At 51.3% G+C, this 21,966-nt stretch overlaps 5 protein-coding genes across 5 annotated transcripts; 2 read left to right on the top strand and 3 right to left on the bottom strand.

The window, feature by feature from the left end:
- Positions 1–1,813: 1,813 nt before the first annotated feature.
- On the bottom strand, positions 1,814–2,119 carry LOC139682675 (feather keratin Cos1-2-like). Its single transcript, XM_071577155.1, has one exon. It carries the CDS (start codon positions 2,117–2,119, stop codon positions 1,814–1,816), a length of 306 nt encoding a protein of 101 aa, XP_071433256.1.
- Positions 2,120–6,276: 4,157 nt separating this feature from the next.
- On the top strand, positions 6,277–6,582 carry LOC139682770 (feather keratin Cos1-1/Cos1-3/Cos2-1-like). The gene has a single exon (XM_071577329.1). The coding sequence runs from the start codon at positions 6,277–6,279 to the stop codon at positions 6,580–6,582; it is 306 nt and encodes a 101-aa protein (XP_071433430.1).
- A 4,437-nt stretch (positions 6,583–11,019) lies between these two features.
- LOC139682780 (feather keratin 1-like) lies at positions 11,020–11,325 on the bottom strand. Its single transcript, XM_071577345.1, has one exon. The coding sequence runs from the start codon at positions 11,323–11,325 to the stop codon at positions 11,020–11,022; it is 306 nt and encodes a 101-aa protein (XP_071433446.1).
- A 2,461-nt stretch (positions 11,326–13,786) lies between these two features.
- LOC139682791 (feather keratin 1-like) lies at positions 13,787–14,092 on the top strand. Its single transcript, XM_071577364.1, has one exon. It carries the CDS (start codon positions 13,787–13,789, stop codon positions 14,090–14,092), a length of 306 nt encoding a protein of 101 aa, XP_071433465.1.
- A 4,438-nt stretch (positions 14,093–18,530) lies between these two features.
- Positions 18,531–18,836, bottom strand: LOC139682778 (feather keratin Cos1-1/Cos1-3/Cos2-1-like). Its single transcript, XM_071577342.1, has one exon. It carries the CDS (start codon positions 18,834–18,836, stop codon positions 18,531–18,533), a length of 306 nt encoding a protein of 101 aa, XP_071433443.1.
- Positions 18,837–21,966: the final 3,130 nt, after the last annotated feature.

The following is a 21,966-nucleotide window of genomic DNA, read 5'->3' on the forward strand; positions in this document are numbered from 1 at the left end:
CAGGTCCTGTCTGACCAACCTGATCTCTTTTTACGATCAGGTGACCCACCTGGTGGATGAGGGGAAGGCTGTGGATGTGTCTATCTGGACTTCAGCAAGGCCTTTGACACTGTCTCCCATAATATACTCCTGGAAAAGGTGGTAGCCCATGGCCTGGACAGGTGTACCCTCTGCTGGGTCAGGAGCTGGAGGGCCGGGCCCAGAGAGTGCTGGTGAACAGGGCAGTGTCCAGCTGGTGGCCGGTCACCAGTGGTGTGCCCAGGGGTCAGTGTTGGGTCCAGTCCTGTTTAACATCCTTATTGATGATTTACATGAGGGGATTGAGTCCATCGGCAGCAAATTTGCTGATGACACCAATCTGGGAGGGAGTGTTGACCTGCTGGAAGGCAGGAGGGCTCTGCAGAGGGATCTGGAGAGACTGGAGAGATGGGCTGATTGCAATGGGATGGAGTTCAACAAGGCCAAGTGCAGGTCCTGCCCTTTGGCCACCCCAAGCCCTGCAGCGCTCCAGGCTGGGCACAGAGTGGCTGGAGAGCAGCCAGGCAGAGGGACCTGGGGGGACTGAGGGACAGGAAGCTCAACAGGAGCCACCAGTGTGCCCAGGTGGCCAAGAAGGCCAAGGGGATCCTGGCCTGGATCCAAACTAGTGTGGCCAGCAGGCCCAGGGCAGTGACCCTTCCCCTGGACTCTGCCTTGGGGAGGCCACACCTTGAGTGTTGTGTTCAGTTCTGGGCCCCTCAGTTGAGGAAAGAGATTGAGGGGCTGGAGCGGGGCCAGAGAAGAGCAACGAGGCTGGAGAAGGGACTGGAGCACAAGTCCTATGGGGAGAGGCTGAGGGAGCTGGGGGTGTTCAGCCTGGAGAAGAGGAGGCTCAGAGGTGACCTCAGCACTGTCTGGAACTACCTGAGGGGAAGTTCTGGCCAGGTGGGGGTTGGTCTCTTCTCCCAGGCACTCAGCAATAGGACAAGGGGGCACGATGGGCTCAAGCTCTGCCAGGGGAAATTGAAGTTGGAGATGAGAAAGAAATTCTTTGCAGAGAGAGTGCTCAGGGATTGGAATGGGCTGCCCAGAGAGGTGGTGGATTCCCCATCACTGGAGCTTTTTAAAGTGAGATTGGCCGTGGCACTGAGTGCCATGATCTGGTAAAGGGACTGGAGTTTGACCGAGGGTTGAACTTGATGATCTCAGAAGTCTTTTCCAACCCAATTGATTCTATGATTCTATGCTTTGGAAAGACTGTACACAACCTTTCAGATTCAAATTACTGAGTCAATAACCACTGCATAAGCATCCCCAAAAACATTTTCAGAAAAATTCCCTGTGGATACTCTCTCTCCCATGACATCTTGGGAGAGCATCTGCAGAGGAAAGGATTACACAGAGACATGGACTGAGATGCAGCAGTATTTAATCAGTCAAAAGATGAACCTGAGGTCAGTTTGAGTGGGGAATCCATTGCAGGGAACACCATGGACAGACAAGAGTGTGTGCCCCATGGCAGACATCTCACTAGGTGGCAACCCGCCTGCTCCACAGAGGGAGCAGGGCCAGCAGGGCCTCCCCAGGCTGGCTGTGAGGGGCTCACAGCCCAGGGGAGCACAAGGGAACAAGGACACAGGATGGAAAGGAGAGAGTGGCAGAGGGGAGAGGCAGGGCTGGGCTGTGCTTTGGCAGAGCCCAGGCTGGCCCCATCCTTCTGCCAGGGCTGCTGGGGTTGCTCAGCCCCTGTGGAAGCAGAAGCTGCTGCTTCATACCCACAACGCTTCCATCTTGTGTGTCCCTGGTTCCTTCCCCAGGGCCATGGGCAGCAGCTTTAGCAGGGGAAGCACCTCCTGCCACAGAGGCCATTGCCAAGGCCAGAGAGGTCAAAGCCCCCAGAGTTGATGGGCACTCCCTGAGAGCTGAGGATGCTGCCAACGGCAGCGGAGGTGGAGGATCCCACGGCGGTGTTCTGAGGGAAGGAGCTGAGGATGGGGCCGGGCAGGGTCACCACCACGGGGGAGGGCTGGATGGCCACGGTGGAGTCCTGGCACTGCCTGACACAGGGCTCATTGCAGCTGTTGGCCAGCGGGGTCGGGCCGCAGGGCTGGCAGGGCAGGCACGGGGTGTAGCACGACATGTCCTGGGCTGGAGGTGCACCTGGCACAGAGGGCAGGGAACATAAAGCATGAGGTGTGCTTGAAGAGGAACTTGTCACCCTCCACATAATTGAGACCCTTTCCCTCAACCCAAAAGAACATCAAAAGACCCCAGACACCCCTGTCCCTCAGAAGAACCCCAGTAAGAACTGAAGACTCAGGAGGACCCCACCTAGCCTGTGGCTCTGCAGACATCTCAGCCCAGCCTGAACCTTTTGTCTTGCCACATTGTCTCCTCTCTTCCCTGTCCCATGGCAAACTTTCTCAGGACCCCGGAAATGACAAAGAGAGAGGTAGCACAGAATCACAGAGGCACAAAATATGCTGAATTGAAAGGTCCTGATCCACAACAGGTTGAAGAAAAGCAGGAGAAGGAGGAGAAGCAAAAAAGTGTTTGAACCTCACGGTCTTCCCAATGAGATGGAGAAGAGGGGAGTGGATGAGAGACTGAGGAGAAGAACCCACTTTTATACTGCTTCTGTACTGCCCCAGGCCCACAGTCACTGCACAGGACAGTAATTTTCCATCAGACTCACCTTCAAAACAAAATATCCAACCTAATGCCATAGGGTGTGTTTTGATTTTCATCAATGCTGCCATTTCATTTCCTCATTTCTGACATGACCATTAAGCTTCCATGGAACCTTTCAAGTAATGAGATGAAAGGCCCAAGGATTTTCTGGGCACTGACACATCAGTACAGGAAGAAGATGTATTCCATGTGCTGGAGGGGTCTGTGGATACAGTGGACACTGATCTGAGGAAATGTAGTGTGGTTGTTTTCTACCTTCTTTGCAAGCAGCTGAACATACTTTCCCACCAATTCAGTCCTCTTCTGCCTGGGGCAGTTTGTTTGGGAAGGTTGTCTCCTCTCCTGGTAGCCTTGTGAGGTTCCCAATAAGTGCCATCAGTGATGAGGGTAAGGGTAACTTTGCTGTCCTGAACCCCATGATTCTTCAACATGCCCTATAGTGTTGAGTCCCTTCTCACTGTCATAGGGGTGTGTTTGGGCTCAGTAAAGCTCTTTGTTCTCCCCATTTCCCTCAGATCATTTTGACCCCACCCTTTGGCCCCATAGGAGGAGTGGCTGCTTTTCCAAAACAAGCTGACTGTCCTGAAAGCCCCTGAGCTGTGGGAGTGATGGCAACAAGCTCGTGCTGAGGACAATCTCTATTTGAGCTGCCTGGAGCTTGAACAAGGAACAGCCCAGTAAATGAAGGCAGTTTTCCTGAGGCATGAATGGAGCTGCCCTTGCTGGAGGGGAATTTGACCCCATGTGGGACACAAGCCTGTACATCGCACACTGAAAGGGTGATACACTGTCAACCCAAAATTAGAGTGTGACTCACCACAGGTAGGGAGAGTCTATCCCTGGAAATTTGCTTACTAAAGGTATTCCTTTGCCCTCCTTGGACGCATCCCAGCTGCCTCCATGTCTGCAGGTCAGGGAAGTGCTTTACTCGTGGTGTAGTCTGAGAGTTGGGTTTGTACTCAGGGCCTTTGTGAGCACATCGCCTCCCTGAGCATCCCCAGGCACGTGGCACTGCAGGGTCCTGCCAGGCCTCATTCACTTGTGCCTTGGGCAAGTTTCTGCTTCCCCAATGGTGGCGGTTTATGCTCCAGGTTGATCCAGCCTTTGGCTCAGGGGAAAGAAGGAATGATGAATTCCAGGAGAAATCATGTCATGTGAGACCCAGGGATGTGTCCCAGGTGGTGCAGAGATGTTTTATTTAACCCTTTCTTTCACTACTTGAAACATTCAGGAGAGCTCCTCATCACAATCTGAGACAAGTCTCAGCCCAGGTAGATGAGGCCTGTGCATCAGTCTTTAAACTGCTCTTGCAGGAGCGGATGTTGCTCTTGATGTTTGTTGTCTGTTCCTTTGGATGTGTCTATCAAGACTCAAGGCAGACTGAGCTTTGCTTTTTGTAACAGCACCCCAGCATGTCTTATGAATGATTTCCAAATACCCCCCTTGAAGGTCACCCCTCCCTCCAGGATGCTGCATTTAGATGTTGGTGGTCTGCCTTCATAACCTGTCACGATGCGGGAAGAATGTGACACTCAATATGAGAATCAACAAGCTTCATTTATTGGCATCAAGCACTTTGCTTTTAAGCATTTCTATAATGAGCTAATACATATTGCAAAAGTTGAGCTCATGATTGGTTCACTGCTTAAAACATTAACTTCATCCTTCATACATTCCTTGTAGTTATTTGGCTGCTTCTACACCCTTGTACTAAATTGCTAGATCCTGTTTCCTATTCTGTTTCTCTCTTCAAGCAGCACGTACATGTTGCAATGTTCTGGCCACAGTTACACTAGCTGAGTTCTGTACTTTGGTAACTTAGATAATGTTATCTCCTTCATATTCACATGTCCTTGCTGTTCCAACCGCCCCTCTACAATAACCCTGCATTGGCAAAGCTGATCTGCTGTTTGGTTTGACTCCAGTGTCTTTGAGGTGTGAGAATCAAGGGTTCCCTTCCTTGAATTCCAAGGTTTCCATCCAGGTGTTCTATTTTAAATGCAGCTGTGCAGCACTCAGCTTTTCCCATGACAGAATGACAGCATCCTTGAGGTTGTAAGAACCTCTGGAGATCATGTCCTGCAACCCCTCCACTCATGATCAGCCTTTGGAGGATGCTCAGGGCTAAGTCCTGTCAAGCTCTGAATCCCTTCAAGCATGAAGAATCCATAATCTGTCCATGTCAAACCTAGACAAGTTCTTTACCACTCTCACACAATGATATCTTTTCTTATGTTTCCCTGGAATTTCCCTTATTTCCAGATGTGCCTGTTGCCTCTTGTGCCTTCACTGGATGGGACTAAAGAGAGTCAGGCTTTATGTTTTGGACTCCCACACAGCAGCACTTTTACCCATTCCTGGGAAGTGTGCCTGGATGCACTCTCTCCTCCAGGGGGAACAACCCCACCCTGGGCAGCCCCTCCTGTCCCAGGGGCTCCAGTCAGCTCCTGGGCTCTGAGGCTCTTTGCTGGTACCAGTATGTCTGTGCCTCTCCCTTACTGGGCAGCTGCTCTTGGTGGCAGCTGTTTTCTGAACACTGTGGAGCAGACACAAGGGATGCCATTTCACAGTCTGATGGTAAACTCCTTCCTGAGGCAGCCCAGGATGCTGTTGGATGCCTTGGATACTCAGCCAGCCTGGCAAACATCCTTCCAAGAGCAAAGGGCACTAAGAGGAAGAGACTTGAAACCACTGGCACAGCCTGGAGATGCCACAGCTCATGACCCTTGGACAGAGATGAGACAGAGGGAAGAGAGAGAAGTGAGTGACACGATCCTAAAGAAGAGGAGCTTTTGGAGACTCTGGTGGCACATGTTGTGTGGGGAACAGCTGGGGCACTTCCTACAAAGGCAGATGCAAACAGCGGCACTTTGCTGCCCCAAGCCAACATCTCCTGCCTGCATAGGACCCTCCAGCACTTCTGCACCCACTAACAGGACTCTGCCTGGGATATCCTTTGACTTCTCATTGTGGCACATGAAAGGATTCTGCAACTCAGAGAAGGAATGTCAGAAATGAGGAAATGGAATGGCAGCCTTGACAGAAACAAAAGCACAATCTGTGCCATTAGGGAACGTATTTTTCTTTGGAGATGAGTCTGTTGGAAAATTACTACTCTTGTGAAGTGACTGTGGCTCTGGGGTGGTGCAGGAGAAGTATAAAAGCAGGCTCTTCTCCTCACTCTCACATCCAGTCCACTTGCCTAAATCTCATTGGAAAGAAGGTGAGGTTGAAGACTTTTCTCTTTTCCCTGCTCCTCTTCTTCCTCGTCATGTTTTTGGCACATACCTGTCCCCTTGTTCTATGTTAACCTGTAGGGCTGCTTATGATGGGAGAGGGAAGGGGGCAGACAATATGCATAGGGAGAGGTTGGGGCTTGACTGAACTGGGTGATGGGATAGGTGGGATTTCCCTGGGGTTGGTTGCTCTTGGCAGAGAACTTCTTGGCTAAACAGTAGGAGAAGCCCAGGGGCATCAGTCCAAAACCTTCAGTTCTCATTTACATTTTGGCTTGACAATGCACCCTCATGTTGAGGTGCCATTCAAACACGCCTCATGCCTTGATTTTCCCTGCCCTCTGTGCCAGGTGCATCTCCAGCCCAGGACATGTCGTGCTACACCCCGTGCCTGCCCTGCCAGCCCTGCGGCCCGACCCCGCTGGCCAACAGCTGCAATGAGCCCTGTGTCAGGCAGTGCCAGGACTCCACTGTCTTTATCCAGCCTTCACCTGTGGTGGTGACCCTGCCCGGCCCCATCCTCAGCTCCTTCCCTCAGAACACCGCCGTGGGATCCTCCACCTCCGCTGCCGTTGGCAGCATCCTCAGCTCTCAGGGAGTGCCCATCAACTCTGGGGGCTTTGACCTCTCTGGCCTCGGCAGTGGCCTCTGTGGCAGGAGGTGCTTCCCCTGCTAAAGCTGCTGCCCTGCCCTGGGGTCTCCACTTGGATCCACCCTTATCCCTCTTTTGCCTCATTAAATTCTGCTGCATCCCAGTCCACGCCTCTGTGTCATCCTTTCCCCTGCAAACACTTTCCTGAGGCAGAGATGTTGTCCCAGGGTGTTTCTGACAGGGAGTTTTTGGAGGTGTTTTGCATCATTTGTCACCACAGGCTGGCTCTCGGTGAGATCAGCTGTGCTTTGAGTGACCCCCTGGTTTCTGAAATTTTCTGTCTATTTGGGGCAGGAGAGAATTACCCCACACAGTACACTGACTAACACATCCTCACTTTACGCACCTTTTCATTTTTCCTTGCTACACTCAACAGTGTGACACAAGTACTCATGAGTGAATGTTACTGACAAGACACAGGCACCAGTTTCCCATCAGACACCAGCAAAATCCCTCCTAACATTATTCTGACGTTGCATCAGATACTCTGAGTTCCAAGAAAACTCACCCTGGACACTTCCCATGATGGGTCACCCCATTTTCCCGTATCCCACCACACTCATCATCACAAATTTCTTCCTCTTGTCCCATCTACACCTACTCTATTTCTATATGGGACTTTTTATCCTTTTTCAATCACTGCAGGCCTTGGAAAAACACCTCTCTCCAACTTTCTCATGTGACCCATTTACATATTGAAAGCCTGCAATATGATCTTTCCAGAGACTGATCTCCTACCTGAAAAACCTCATCTCCTCACCCTTTCTCGATAAGAGAGGTGATGCATCCATGTGATTACGTTTGCAGCCCTTCTCTGGAGCTGCTCTAACAGGTCTGTGTCTATATTGAACTGAGGACTCCAGATTGGTTGCAGATGGCCAGGTAGGGTCTAATGAGAGCAGACCAGAAACAGAGGATCCCCTCCCTCCCTTGACCTTCTGGCCATGTCTGTGTTTGTGCATCACAGGACATGACTGAGTTACTGGGTTGCAAGAGCACATTGCTGGCTCATGTCAAAATTTTCAGCCTCCATTATCTCTGATTCCTTCTCTACAGGACTGCTCTAAACTATTTATCTTCCAGTCTTGGCCTTGTTGAAGTTCCTGCATCCCACATGGGACCATTCCTCAAGTCTGCCAAGATCTCTCTCGATTGAAACACTTTCCTCCCATAGCAGTGCAACCCTCAGTCTGGTGTCATGCACAAACTTCTTAAGGAGGCACTCAATCCCACTGTCTATGTCATTGATGAACATATTCAACAACACTGAAACCAATATTGATCTCTGAACAACACCAGTCATTGCTGGTTCCCAGCTGGACATGGAACCTTTTCGTGTTTTAGATTTTTTTGTTGAATTTTTCCATGCCAGCATGTGGTCTTGAAGGCATATGCCAGGGTTGGGGTGTGGGGTGGTGGGCTGTGATAGAGGTGTGCATGGCCACTGCTGGGGCACTGGCCATGGGGGATGGGGGCAGGCAGCGGAGGAGGCCGAACTCCTGGAATGAAAATGGTGGGGGAACTGGGGGGGGAAAAAAGAGGCTGGTAGTTCTGGTTTGCTCTCTCTCTCTCCTGAAATGGAATCCAGAAGGTTCCTGACTCCCATCCTCACCTTCTGACCGCTGCCACCTCACTGCTGGACAGTGCCAGCTGTACCCACGCCGTCTCCACCTGGAGCCTGCCCTGCACTTTCACTGCCAGCCATCCATTCTTTGGCACAGGTCCCTGCACTCCTCATGGCAGTGTTTCCCCCTCTCCCTGCCATTTCTTAACACCTGGAGTTCCTTGCCAGTGCTGTCTTCTGACTGCTGCTGCCTCAATGCAGCAGGACAGCGGCTGGACTCACACCATCTCTGCTCCAAGTCGCCACTTCCACGTGGCCATCGCTGCCATCATTTATCGCTTGCGCAGCCGCGACTTGACCATGGCACGCTGGCATTGTGATGTCCCAGCCACACAAGGACCGTGTGGTGCCTCCGCAGTGCAGGGGGAGAGGAATTTTTGGATGACATTTTCTCTGTTATTATTTGGGTGTTGTTTTGTTCTGCTTTGTTCTCTGTTTTAGTAAAACTGTTATTTGTTTATCATTTTTTTCTATACTTTAGTCGAACACCTTATAATTTCAAATTTTCGTGATTTGGTGAGAGGGCTTTCTATTCTGTCAGAGGTCCTGCCTCCTGGCACACATTGTCCATAAAAACAAGAGAAGCCTTTAACTGTAACTACTTGGATGCAGCCAAAATGCCTTTGCGAAACAGAGACTTTCTTGTGGGAAAAGAGAGGTAAAGAGAAAGGAGGAGAGGAGGGGAGAGGAGAAGAGGGAGAGGAGAGGGAGAGGGAAACCAGGCTGTACTTTCTCTGGCTAGGATGGAGGTCACTGTCTCCAGAGCAGTCAATATCATTCTCTGTGTTCAACTGTGTGACTAAAGCAGTGCAGAGAACACACCAAAGCCTGAGCTATTGCTGCTTAAGGCTTGCTCATCATCAAGACCATCTCTCTTTCTCACTCTGCATCCCCTGCAGTGGAGGCCAGGGGGGGACAAGCAGCTGGAAATGACACAGCCATGACAGATGAGCTCAGTTGACCAAAGGACTATTCCATGTCTTACAGTATCAGAGAATCATTTAGGTATGAAAAGACCTTGGAGATCAAGGAGTCCAACCATTAACCCAGCTCTGCCAAGCTCAACCCTAAACCTTGTCTCCAGGTGTCACCTTTGCAATCTTTGAAATCCCTCCAGGGTTTGTGACACCACCACTGCCCTTGACACATATGACACCACGCTCAACCATAAAGCTCTGGGCATCTTCCCAATGGTGCTGTTCTTCAGACACTGCCTGGGCATCAAACTGGTGCCAGGTGCAGGGTGGTTGCCTTTGAACCACTTAGTATTCTCTCTTTTTCCCCGTCCCGTCATAGACTGTGCTGATGTTGACACCAGGAGATCCCATTCTCCCCAGTTCTCCCGCATCCCTCAGGGTCTGTGGGTCATTAGAAGAGCTGCTCGGTGCTTAGTGCTGCTCATAACACCACACAGGCCCACAGGCAGTGCTTGTCCTCCTTGCCCTCCTCCTTCCCTGTCTGTGCCAGGGCTTGCTGGCAAAGCTTGTGGAGAGATGGAGGCAGAGGGAGACTTCAAGCAGGTGGAGAGGCAGTGGGGGTGGGCTGAGTGTCTCCAAGGCTGTCCAGGAGCTCTGCAAAGCAGTGCAGTGACCAGCAGCACAGGCTGCAGAGACTCACAGCTGAGGGAGAGGAATGTCTGCAGGACACAGCTGGGCAGGATGACACATATTCATGCCCAGTCCCGAACACAAGCTGGTGTGGTACCACGCAGCCATGCCCCCCACCCACACTCCCTCAGCCGCTGGCGGGCAGCAGCCCCAAAGCAGGGTGTCATGGTTTATGTTCAGGTGGAAATTAAGCACCACACAGTCACTCACTCAACCTGCTCCCTCTCCCCCAAATACTATGGAATGGGGAAGAAAATCAAAGTAAAACTTGTACAAAAAACTTGTTGAGATAGGAACAGTAAATACCCCCAGTTCATAGACTGGGCATGACGTTCTGTGGTGTGGAATAACCCTTTGGTCAGTTTGGGTCACCTGTCCCAGCTCTGCTCCCTCTCAGATTCCTTTGTGAACCTCAATGGCAGAGCATGAGGCAAAACCCCCTTTTAGCATGAACAGGACTTATGAAAACCCCAACCCATCAGTGTGTAATCAACACTGTTCTCATTCTGAATCCAAAACACAGCACTGGAACAGCCACTGAGAAGAAATTAACTCCACCCAGCTGAAAGCAGGACACAGGGCCAGGGAAAGGGGCTCCTGCAGTGACCCTGTCAGAAGAGGTGCCACTGCCCCAACTGTGCCCAGACCCCAAGGACTGTCCTCAGCCCCCTGGGATGTGTGAGCAGGAGCGTACCCAAGAGATCCATGGCAGCAACGATGCTGTTCTGCTCAGCATCCACTGGTGGCATCACCCGTGTTGAGGACAGCCTGTAACACAAGAACAACGCTGAGCAAGGGGAGCAAGGGCAGGGCAGGGTTACTGGGATGGTGAGGAGGTTGGAGCCCTTGGCTTAGGCACAGGGACTGTGAGTGTGGAGGGGAGGATGCTTTGTGTCAGAGAGATTAAAATAATCCTTGGAGCACCTACAGTCAGAGAAGAGGATTGGTTCATTCTATCCAGCCACAAAGAGGCTGAGAAGGTGAGAAAGCAGAAATAGCCTGATGGAGCAAGTTCAAACACTCCTGTCTGAAAAGTCACTGAAACATCTTCCTCTTTAACTGCCTCTCAGAACAAAACCTGAAAAAGATCTCTCTCCTTGGGAATGTTGGGAGAGCAGCTGCGGGAGAAAGGATGACACAGAGGCACGGACTGGGATGCAGCAGCATTTAATGGGTGAAAAGAGGGAAAAGGGTGGATTCAAGTGGAGACCCCAGGGCAGGGCAGCAGCTTTAGCAGGGGAAGCACCTCCTGCCACAGAGGCCACTGCCGAGGCCAGAGAGGCCAAAGCCCCCGGAGTTGATGGGCACTCCCTGAGAGCTGAGGATGCTGCCAACGGCAGCGGAGGTGGAGGATCCCACGGCGGTGTTCTGAGGGAAGGAGCTGAGGATGGGGCCGGGCAGGGTCACCACCACGGGGGAGGGCTGGATGGCCACGGTGGAGTCCTGGCACTGCCTGACACAGGGCTCATTGCAGCTGTTGGCCAGCGGGGTCGGGCCGCAGGGCTGGCAGGGCAGGCACGGGGTGTAGCACGACATGTCCTGGGCTGGAGACGCACCTGGCACAGAGGGGAGGGAACATCAAGACATGAGGTGTGTTTCAAGTGCAGCCTCCCACCACACCTTGAGGGACATGCTTTCTTTCAGCCCAAATGAGCCCCTCCAAGAGTTACCAAGGCCAGGGAAGACCCCACTAACCCATAGCTCAGGAAACACCTCAGTCCAACATTCACCCATTCTACACCTTCCCTCTCCCATGGTAAGCAGCTTCAAGACACAGCAGAGAACAAGGTGGCAGATATGTGATGGGAAATCCAAGACAAGGACAAAGTGGAATAGAAAGGGGAGGAAGAAGAGAATGAGGAGAATGAGAAGGAGGGCAAGAAGGGGCTCAAACTCACCTTGTTCTCAAGGAGATGGAGGCAAAAGAGTGGATGAGAGAGTGAGGAGAAGGATCCACTTTTATACTGCTCCTGCACTGCCCCAGGCCCACAGTCACTGCACAGGACAGTAATTTTCCAACAGACTCACCTCCAAAGCAAAATACCCTCCCTAATGCCAGGGGTGGTGTTTTGGTTTCTCTCAGCACTGCCATTTCATTTCCTCATTTCTGACGTGGCAATTGGTCACAGAGGGTCTTTGAAGTATTGGGATGAGAGGCCTGAGGATTTCCTGAGAAGGATCATGTCAGCACAGACAGAAGATTTACCCCCACGTGCTGGAGGAATCTGTGCAGGCAGAGGATGTGAGTGTGAGGAAGTATGGGGAGAATTTTACAAACTCCTCTGAGGGATCTTGTCTTCTCACCAATGCACATCTCTCCTGAGCACCTAATGTCTTCTCCTAATGAGGATATGCTGCATGTCCCTCCCTCTCTGCCTCTCTGCTCAGGCCAGGACTCACTGGGCTTTGCCTCTCTAGGCAGGCAGGTTATGTTGCTCGTTTCAATTGGCTTTGCCCAAGGAAATTTTCTTCCTCTGGGGAGACATTTCCTGCTGATTTGGTCGAGTTGTCCCCTCCCATTATAGGATCTGGGTTCCTCTCAGTGTGGTCAGCAGGTTTGTGGAAGGAGATTCTTTCCCTTCCTAATCCTACGATTCCTCAAGGAGCCCTGTGGAGTTGTGTCCCACCATCCTCACTATCACAGGGGTTTGTTGGCTCTTAGGACAACTCTTTGTTCCTCCCCATCTCCTCACCCCACGATGCAAAGTGTGCAGCCAAAGGGCATCGAGGGGTGAGGAGTTGGGCAGGAACAGGGAGCTGTCCCGAGACCCAGCAGACCCCTTCAGACAGTGATGATGGTGGGACAAAACTCCACAGGGTTTCTTAAGGAATTGCAAGATTATGGAAGGTAGCAATCTCCTTCCACAGACCTACTGACCACACTGGGAGGAACCCAGATCCTATAATGGGAGGGGATAACTCAGCCAAATCAGCAGGAAATGTCTTCCCAGAAGATTTCCTTGGGCAAAGCCAATTGAAACGAGCAACATAACCTGCCTGCCTAGAGAGGCAAAGCCCAGTGAGTCCTGGCCTGAGCAGAGAGGCAGGGAGGGAGGGACATGCAGCATATCCTCATTAGGAGAAGACATTAGGTGCTCAGGAGACATCTGTATTGGTGGAAACACATGATCATGTTTCCTTAGGGGGGTGTAAAAACAACCTCTATATATTTGCCACACCCAAATGTACTGCCTGCACAGATCCCTCCAGCACGTGGGGGTAAATCTTCTGTCTGTGCTGACATGATCCTGCTCAGGAAATCCTCAGGCCTCTCATCCCAATACTTCAAAACACCCACTGTGACCAAATTGTCACGTCAGAAATGAGGAAATGAAATGGCAATGCTGACAGAAATCAAAACACCACCCCTGGCATTAGGGAGGGTATTTTGCTTTGGAGGTGAGTCTGTTGGAAAATTACTGTCCTGTGCAGTGACTGTGGGCCTGGGGCGGTGCAGGAGCAGTATAAAATGGGTCCTTCTCCTCACTCTCTCATCCACTTTTTTGCCTCCATCTTCTTGGGAACAAGCTGAGTTTGAAGCCCCTGCTTTTCCTCCTCTTCTTCCTTTTGAATACCTCAGAACATACTTGACCTTTCGTCATATATTGTATCATTGGTAAAAGTATTATGGCAGAGAGAACTAGGCGTAAGAAGAGGCTGAAGCTTTTCCTTGTCTTCCTCCTCATCCTTCTCCTCCACTCCCTGACTGTGCAATTTCCAAGCACATTTCACCCTCTTTTCACCATTTGGTTTCTTGGGACTGTCTGTCATGGGAGAGGGATCGAGGCAGAAAGAGAGGGGCTGAGGCTTGGCTCAGGTGTCTCCTGAGCATTGGTCTGGGTGGGGAACTGATTGGAGAGCATGCTGCTTCTGGTGGAGTTCTTGTGAGCTGAAGGGAAGGCTCTGTGTCCTGGTGCAGTGACAAACTGCTCTTTAAATCCCCCTCATTCTCCTCTTCTCCCTGCCCTCTGTGCCAGGTGCATCTCCAGCCCAGGACATGTCGTGCTACACCCCGTGCCTGCCCTGCCAGCCCTGCGGCCCGACCCCGCTGGCCAACAGCTGCAATGAGCCCTGTGTCAGGCAGTGCCAGGACTCCACTGTGGCCATCCAGCCCTCCCCTGTGGTGGTGACCCTGCCCGGCCCCATCCTCAGCTCCTTCCCTCAGAACACCGCCGTGGGATCCTCCACCTCCGCTGCCGTTGGCAGCATCCTCAGCTCTCAGGGAGTGCCCATCAACTCCGGGGGCTTTGGCCTCTCTGGCCTCGGCAGTGGCCTCTGTGGCAGGAGGTGCTTCCCCTGCTAAAGCTGCTGCCCATGGCCCTGGGGTCTCCACTTGGATCCACCCTTTTCCCTCTTTTCACCCATTAAATGCTGCTGCATCCCAGTCCGTGCCTCTGTGTCATCCTTTCTCCCGCAGCTGCTCTCCCAACATTCCCAAGGAGAGAGATCTTTTTCAGGTTTTGTTCTGAGAGGCAGTTAAAGAGGAAGATGTTTCAGTGACTTTTCAGACAGGAGTGTTTGAACTTGCTCCATCAGGCTATTTCTGCTTTCTCACCTTCTCAGCCTCTTTGTGGCTGGATAGAATGAACCAATCCTCTTCTCTGACTGTAGGTGCTCCAAGGATTATTTTAATCTCTCTGACACAAAGCATCCTCCCCTCCACACTCACAGTCCCTGTGCCTAAGCCAAGGGCTCCAACCTCCTCACCATCCCAGTAACCCTGCCCTGCCCTTGCTCCCCTTGCTCAGCGTTGTTCTTGTGTTACAGGCTGTCCTCAACACGGGTGATGCCACCAGTGGATGCTGAGCAGAACAGCATCGTTGCTGCCATGGATCTCTTGGGTACGCTTCTGCTCACACATCCCAGGGGGCTGAGGACAGTCCTTGGGGTCTGGGCACAGTTGGGGCAGTGGCACCTCTTCTGACAGGGTCACTGCAGGAGCCCCTTTCCCTGGCCCTGTGTCCTGCTTTCAGCTGGGTGGAGTTAATTTCTTCTCAGTGGCTGTTCCAGTGCTGTGTTTTGGATTCAGAATGAGAACAGTGTTGATTACACACTGATGGGTTGGGGTTTTCATAAGTCCTGTTCATGCTAAAAGGGGGTTTTGCCTCATGCTCTGCCATTGAGGTTCACAAAGGAATCTGAGAGGGAGCAGAGCTGGGACAGGTGACCCAAACTGACCAAAGGGTTATTCCACACCACAGAACGTCATGCCCAGTCTATGAACTGGGGGTATTTACTGTTCCTATCTCAACAAGTTTTTTGTACAAGGTTTACTTTGATTTTCTTCCCCATTCCATAGTATTTGGGGGAGAGGGAGCAGGTTGAGTGAGTGACTGTGTGGTGCTTAATTTCCGCCTGAACATAAACCATGACACCCTGCTTTGGGGCTGCTGCCCGCCAGCGGCTGAGGGAGTGTGGGTGGGGGGCATGGCTGCGTGGTACCACACCAGCTTGTGTTCGGGACTGGGCATGACTATGTGTCATCCTGCCCAGCTGTGTCCTGCAGACATTCCTCTCCCTCAGCTGTGAGTCTCTGCAGCCTGTGCTGCTGGTCACTGCACTGCTTTGCAGAGCTCCTGGACAGCCTTGGAGACACTCAGCCCACCCCCACTGCCTCTCCACCTGCTTTAAGTCTCTCTCTGCCTCCATCTCTCCACAAGCTTTGCCAGCAAGCCCTGGCACAGACAGGGAAGGAGGAGGGCAAGGAGGACAAGCACTGCCTGTGGGCCTGTGTGGTGTTATGAGCAGCACTAAGCACCGAGCAGCTCTTCTAATGACCCACAGACCCTGAGGGATGCGGGAGAACTGGGGAGAATGGGATCTCCTGGTGTCAACATCAGCACAGTCTATGACGGGACGGGGAAAAAGAGAGAATACTAAGTGGTTCAAAGGCAACCACCCTGCACCTGGCACCAGTTTGATGCCCAGGCAGTGTCTGAAGAACAGCACCATTGGGAAGATGCCCAGAGCTTTATGGTTGAGCGTGGTGTCATATGTGTCAAGGGCAGTGGTGGTGTCACAAACCCTGGAGGGATTTCAAAGATTGCAAAGGTGACACCTGGAGACAAGGTTTAGGGTTGAGCTTGGCAGAGCTGGGTTAATGGTTGGACTCCTTGATCTCCAAGGTCTTTTCATACCTAAATGATTCTCTGATACTGTAAGACATGGAATAGTCCTTTGGTCAACTGAGCTCATCTGTCATGGCTGTGTCATTTCCAGCTGCTTGTCCCCCCCTGGCCTCCACTGCAGGGGATGCAGAGTGAGAAAGAGAGATGGTCTTGATGATGAGCAAGCCTTAAGCAGCAATAGCTCAGGCTTTGGTGTGTTCTCTGCACTGCTTTAGTCACACAGTTGAACACAGAGAATGATATTGACTGCTCTGGAGACAGTGACCTCCATCCTAGCCAGAGAAAGTACAGCCTGGTTTCCCTCTCCCTCTCCTCTCCCTCTTCTCCTCTCCCCTCCTCTCCTCCTTTCTCTTTACCTCTCTTTTCCCACAAGAAAGTCTCTGTTTCGCAAAGGCATTTTGGCTGCATCCAAGTAGTTACAGTTAAAGGCTTCTCTTGTTTTTATGGACAATGTGTGCCAGGAGGCAGGACCTCTGACAGAATAGAAAGCCCTCTCACCAAATCACGAAAATTTGAAATTATAAGGTGTTCGACTAAAGTATAGAAAAACATGATAAACAAATAACAGTTTTACTAAAACAGAGAACAAAGCAGAACAAAACAACACCCAAATAATAACAGAGAAAATGTCATCCAAAAATTCCTCTCCCCCTGCACTGCGGAGGCACCACACGGTCCTTGTGTGGCTGGGACATCACAATGCCAGCGTGCCATGGTCAAGTCGCGGCTGCGCAAGCGATAAATGATGGCAGCGATGGCCACGTGGAAGTGGCGACTTGGAGCAGAGATGGTGTGAGTCCAGCCGCTGTCCTGCTGCATTGAGGCAGCAGCAGTCAGAAGACAGCACTGGCAAGGAACTCCAGGTGTTAAGAAATGGCAGGGAGAGGGGGAAACACTGCCATGAGGAGTGCAGGACCTGTGCCAAAGAATGGATGGCTGGCAGCGAAAGTGCAGGGCAGGCTCCAGGTGGAGACGGCGTGGGTACAGCTGGCACTGTCCAGCAGTGAGGTGGCAGCGGTCAGAAGGTGAGGATGGGAGTCAGGAACCTTCTGGATTCCATTTCAGGAGAGAGAGAGAGCAAACCAGAACTACCAGCCTCTTTTTTCCCCCCTCAGTTCCCCCACCATTTTCATTTCAGGAGTTCGGCCTCCTCCGCTGCCTGCCCCCATCCCCCATGGCCAGTGCCCCAGCAGTGGCCATGCACACCTCTATCACAGCCCACCACCCCACACCCCAACCCTGGCATATGCCTTCAAGACCACATGCTGGCATGGAAAAATTCAACAAAAAAATCTAAAACACGAAAAGGTTCCATGTCCAGCTGGGAACCAGCAATGACTGGTGTTGTTCAGAGATCAATATTGGTTTCAGTGTTGTTGAATATGTTCACCAATGACATAGACAGTGGGATTGAGTGCCTCCTTAAGAAGTTTGTGCATGACACCAAACTGAGGGTTGCACTGCTATGGGAGGAAAGTGTTTCAATCGAGAGAGATCTTGGCAGACTTGAGGAATGGTCCCATGTGGGATGCAGGAACTTCAACAAGGCCAAGACTGGAAGATAAATAGTTTAGAGCAGTCCTGTAGAGAAGGAATCAGAGATAATGGAGGCTGAAAATTTTGACATGAGCCAGCAATGTGCTCTTGCAACCCAGTAACTCAGTCATGTCCTGTGATGCACAAACACAGACATGGCCAGAAGGTCAAGGGAGGGAGGGGATCCTCTGTTTCTGGTCTGCTCTCATTAGACCCTACCTGGCCATCTGCAACCAATCTGGAGTCCTCAGTTCAATATAGACACAGACCTGTTAGAGCAGCTCCAGAGAAGGGCTGCAAACGTAATCACATGGATGCATCACCTCTCTTATCGAGAAAGGGTGAGGAGATGAGGTTTTTCAGGTAGGAGATCAGTCTCTGGAAAGATCATATTGCAGGCTTTCAATATGTAAATGGGTCACATGAGAAAGTTGGAGAGAGGTGTTTTTCCAAGGCCTGCAGTGATTGAAAAAGGATAAAAAGTCCCATATAGAAATAGAGTAGGTGTAGATGGGACAAGAGGAAGAAATTTGTGATGATGAGTGTGGTGGGATACGGGAAAATGGGGTGACCCATCATGGGAAGTGTCCAGGGTGAGTTTTCTTGGAACTCAGAGTATCTGATGCAACGTCAGAATAATGTTAGGAGGGATTTTGCTGGTGTCTGATGGGAAACTGGTGCCTGTGTCTTGTCAGTAACATTCACTCATGAGTACTTGTGTCACACTGTTGAGTGTAGCAAGGAAAAATGAAAAGGTGCGTAAAGTGAGGATGTGTTAGTCAGTGTACTGTGTGGGGTAATTCTCTCCTGCCCCAAATAGACAGAAAATTTCAGAAACCAGGGGGTCACTCAAAGCACAGCTGATCTCACCGAGAGCCAGCCTGTGGTGACAAATGATGCAAAACACCTCCAAAAACTCCCTGTCAGAAACACCCTGGGACAACATCTCTGCCTCAGGAAAGTGTTTGCAGGGGAAAGGATGACACAGGGGCGTGGACTGGGATGCAGCAGAATTTAATGAGGCAAAAGAGGGATAAGGGTGGATCCAAGTGGAGACCCTGGGGCAGGGCAGCAGCTTTAGCAGGGGAAGCACCTCCTGCCACAGAGGCCACTGCCGAGGCCAGAGAGGTCAAAGCCCCCAGAGTTGATGGGCACTCCCTGAGAGCTGAGGATGCTGCCAACGGCAGCGGAGGTGGAGGATCCCACGGCGGTGTTCTGAGGGAAGGAGCTGAGGATGGGGCCGGGCAGGGTCACCACCACAGGTGAAGGCTGGATAAAGACAGTGGAGTCCTGGCACTGCCTGACACAGGGCTCATTGCAGCTGTTGGCCAGTGGGGTCGGGCCGCAGGGCTGGCAGGGCAGGCACGGGGTGTAGCACGACATGTCCTGGGCTGGAGATGCACCTGGCACAGAGGGCAGGGAAAATCAAGGCATGAGGCGTGTTTGAATGGCACCTCAACATGAGGGTGCATTGTCAAGCCAAAATGTAAATGAGAACTGAAGGTTTTGGACTGATGCCCCTGGGCTTCTCCTACTGTTTAGCCAAGAAGTTCTCTGCCAAGAGCAACCAACCCCAGGGAAATCCCACCTATCCCATCACCCAGTTCAGTCAAGCCCCAACCTCTCCCTATGCATATTGTCTGCCCCCTTCCCTCTCCCATCATAAGCAGCCCTACAGGTTAACATAGAACAAAGGGACAGGTATGTGACAAAAACATGACGAGGAAGAAGAGGAGCAGGGAAAAGAGAAAAGTCTTCAACCTCACCTTCTTTCCAATGAGATTTAGGCAAGTGGACTGGATGTGAGAGTGAGGAGAAGAGCCTGCTTTTATACTTCTCCTGCACCACCCCAGAGCCACAGTCACTTCACAAGAGTAGTAATTTTCCAACAGACTCATCTCCAAAGAAAAATACGTTCCCTAATGGCACAGATTGTGCTTTTGTTTCTGTCAAGGCTGCCATTCCATTTCCTCATTTCTGACATTCCTTCTCTGAGTTGCAGAATCCTTTCATGTGCCACAATGAGAAGTCAAAGGATATCCCAGGCAGAGTCCTGTTAGTGGGAGCAGAAGTGCTGGAGGGTCCTATGCAGGCAGGAGATGTTGGCTTGGGGCAGCAAAGTGCCGCTGTTTGCATCTGCCTTTGTAGGAAGTGCCCCAGCTGTTCCCCACACAACATGTGCCACCAGAGTCTCCAAAAGCTCCTCTTCTTTAGGATCGTGTCACTCACTTCTCTCTCTTCCCTCTGTCTCATCTCTGTCCAAGGGTCATGAGCTGTGGCATCTCCAGGCTGTGCCAGTGGTTTCAAGTCTCTTCCTCTTAGTGCCCTTTGCTCTTGGAAGGATGTTTGCCAGGCTGGCTGAGTATCCAAGGCATCCAACAGCATCCTGGGCTGCCTCAGGAAGGAGTTTACCATCAGACTGTGAAATGGCATCCCTTGTGTCTGCTCCACAGTGTTCAGAAAACAGCTGCCATCAAGAGCAGCTGCCCAGTAAGGGAGAGGCACAGACATACTGGTACCAGCAAAGAGCCTCAGAGCCCAGGAGCTGACTGGAGCCCCTGGGACAGGAGGGGCTGCCCAGGGTGGGGTTGTTCCCCCTGGAGGAGAGAGTGCATCCAGGCACGCTTCCCAGGAATGGGTAAAAGTGCTGCTGTGTGGGAGTCCAAAACATAAAGCCTGACTCTCTTTAGTCCCATCCAGTGAAGGCACAAGAGGCAACAGGCACATCTGGAAATAAGGGAAATTCCAGGGAAACATAAGAAAAGATATCATTGTGTGAGAGTGGTAAAGAACTTGTCTAGGTTTGACATGGACAGATTATGGATTCTTCATGCTTGAAGGGATTCAGAGCTTGACAGGACTTAGCCCTGAGCATCCTCCAAAGGCTGATCATGAGTGGAGGGGTTGCAGGACATGATCTTACAACCTCAAGGATGCTGTCATTCTGTCATGGGAAAAGCTGAGTGCTGCACAGCTGCATTTAAAATAGAACACCTGGATGGAAACCTTGGAATTCAAGGAAGGGAACCCTTGATTCTCACACCTCAAAGACACTGGAGTCAAACCAAACAGCAGATCAGCTTTGCCAATGCAGGGTTATTGTAGAGGGGCGGTTGGAACAGCAAGGACATGTGAATATGAAGGAGATAACATTATCTAAGTTACCAAAGTACAGAACTCAGCTAGTGTAACTGTGGCCAGAACATTGCAACATGTACGTGCTGCTTGAAGAGAGAAACAGAATAGGAAACAGGATCTAGCAATTTAGTACAAGGGTGTAGAAGCAGCCAAATAACTACAAGGAATGTATGAAGGATGAAGTTAATGTTTTAAGCAGTGAACCAATCATGAGCTCAACTTTTGCAATATGTATTAGCTCATTATAGAAATGCTTAAAAGCAAAGTGCTTGATGCCAATAAATGAAGCTTGTTGATTCTCATATTGAGTGTCACATTCTTCCCGCATCGTGACAGGTTATGAAGGCAGACCACCAACATCTAAATGCAGCATCCTGGAGGGAGGGGTGACCTTCAAGGGGGGTATTTGGAAATCATTCATAAGACATGCTGGGGTGCTGTTACAAAAAGCAAAGCTCAGTCTGCCTTGAGTCTTGATAGACACATCCAGAGGAACAGACAACAAACATCAAGAGCAACATCCGCTCCTGCAAGAGCAGTTTAAAGACTGATGCACAGGCCTCATCTACCTGGGCTGAGACTTGTCTCAGATTGTGATGAGGAGCTCTCCTGAATGTTTCAAGTAGTGAAAGAAAGGGTTAAATAAAACATCTCTGCACCACCTGGGACACATCCCTGGGTCTCACATGACATGATTTCTCCTGGAATTCATCATTCCTTCTTTTCCCTGAGCTAAAGGCTGGATCAACCTGGAGCATAAACCGCCACCATTGGGGAAGCAGAAACTTGCCCAAGGCACAAGTGAATGAGGCCTGGCAGGACCCTGCAGTGCCACGTGCCTGGGGATGCTCAGGGAGGCGATGTGCTCACAAAGGCCCTGAGTACAAACCCAACTCTCAGACTACACCACGAGTAAAGCACTTCCCTGACCTGCAGACATGGAGGCAGCTGGGATGCGTCCAAGGAGGGCAAAGGAATACCTTTAGTAAGCAAATTTCCAGGGATAGACTCTCCCTACCTGTGGTGAGTCACACTCTAATTTTGGGTTGACAGTGTATCACCCTTTCAGTGTGCGATGTACAGGCTTGTGTCCCACATGGGGTCAAATTCCCCTCCAGCAAGGGCAGCTCCATTCATGCCTCAGGAAAACTGCCTTCATTTACTGGGCTGTTCCTTGTTCAAGCTCCAGGCAGCTCAAATAGAGATTGTCCTCAGCACGAGCTTGTTGCCATCACTCCCACAGCTCAGGGGCTTTCAGGACAGTCAGCTTGTTTTGGAAAAGCAGCCACTCCTCCTATGGGGCCAAAGGGTGGGGTCAAAATGATCTGAGGGAAATGGGGAGAACAAAGAGCTTTACTGAGCCCAAACACACCCC

Source organism: Pithys albifrons, chromosome 25 (genome assembly GCF_047495875.1).
Source record: "Pithys albifrons albifrons isolate INPA30051 chromosome 25, PitAlb_v1, whole genome shotgun sequence".
Lineage (NCBI taxonomy): Eukaryota > Metazoa > Chordata > Aves > Passeriformes > Thamnophilidae > Pithys > Pithys albifrons.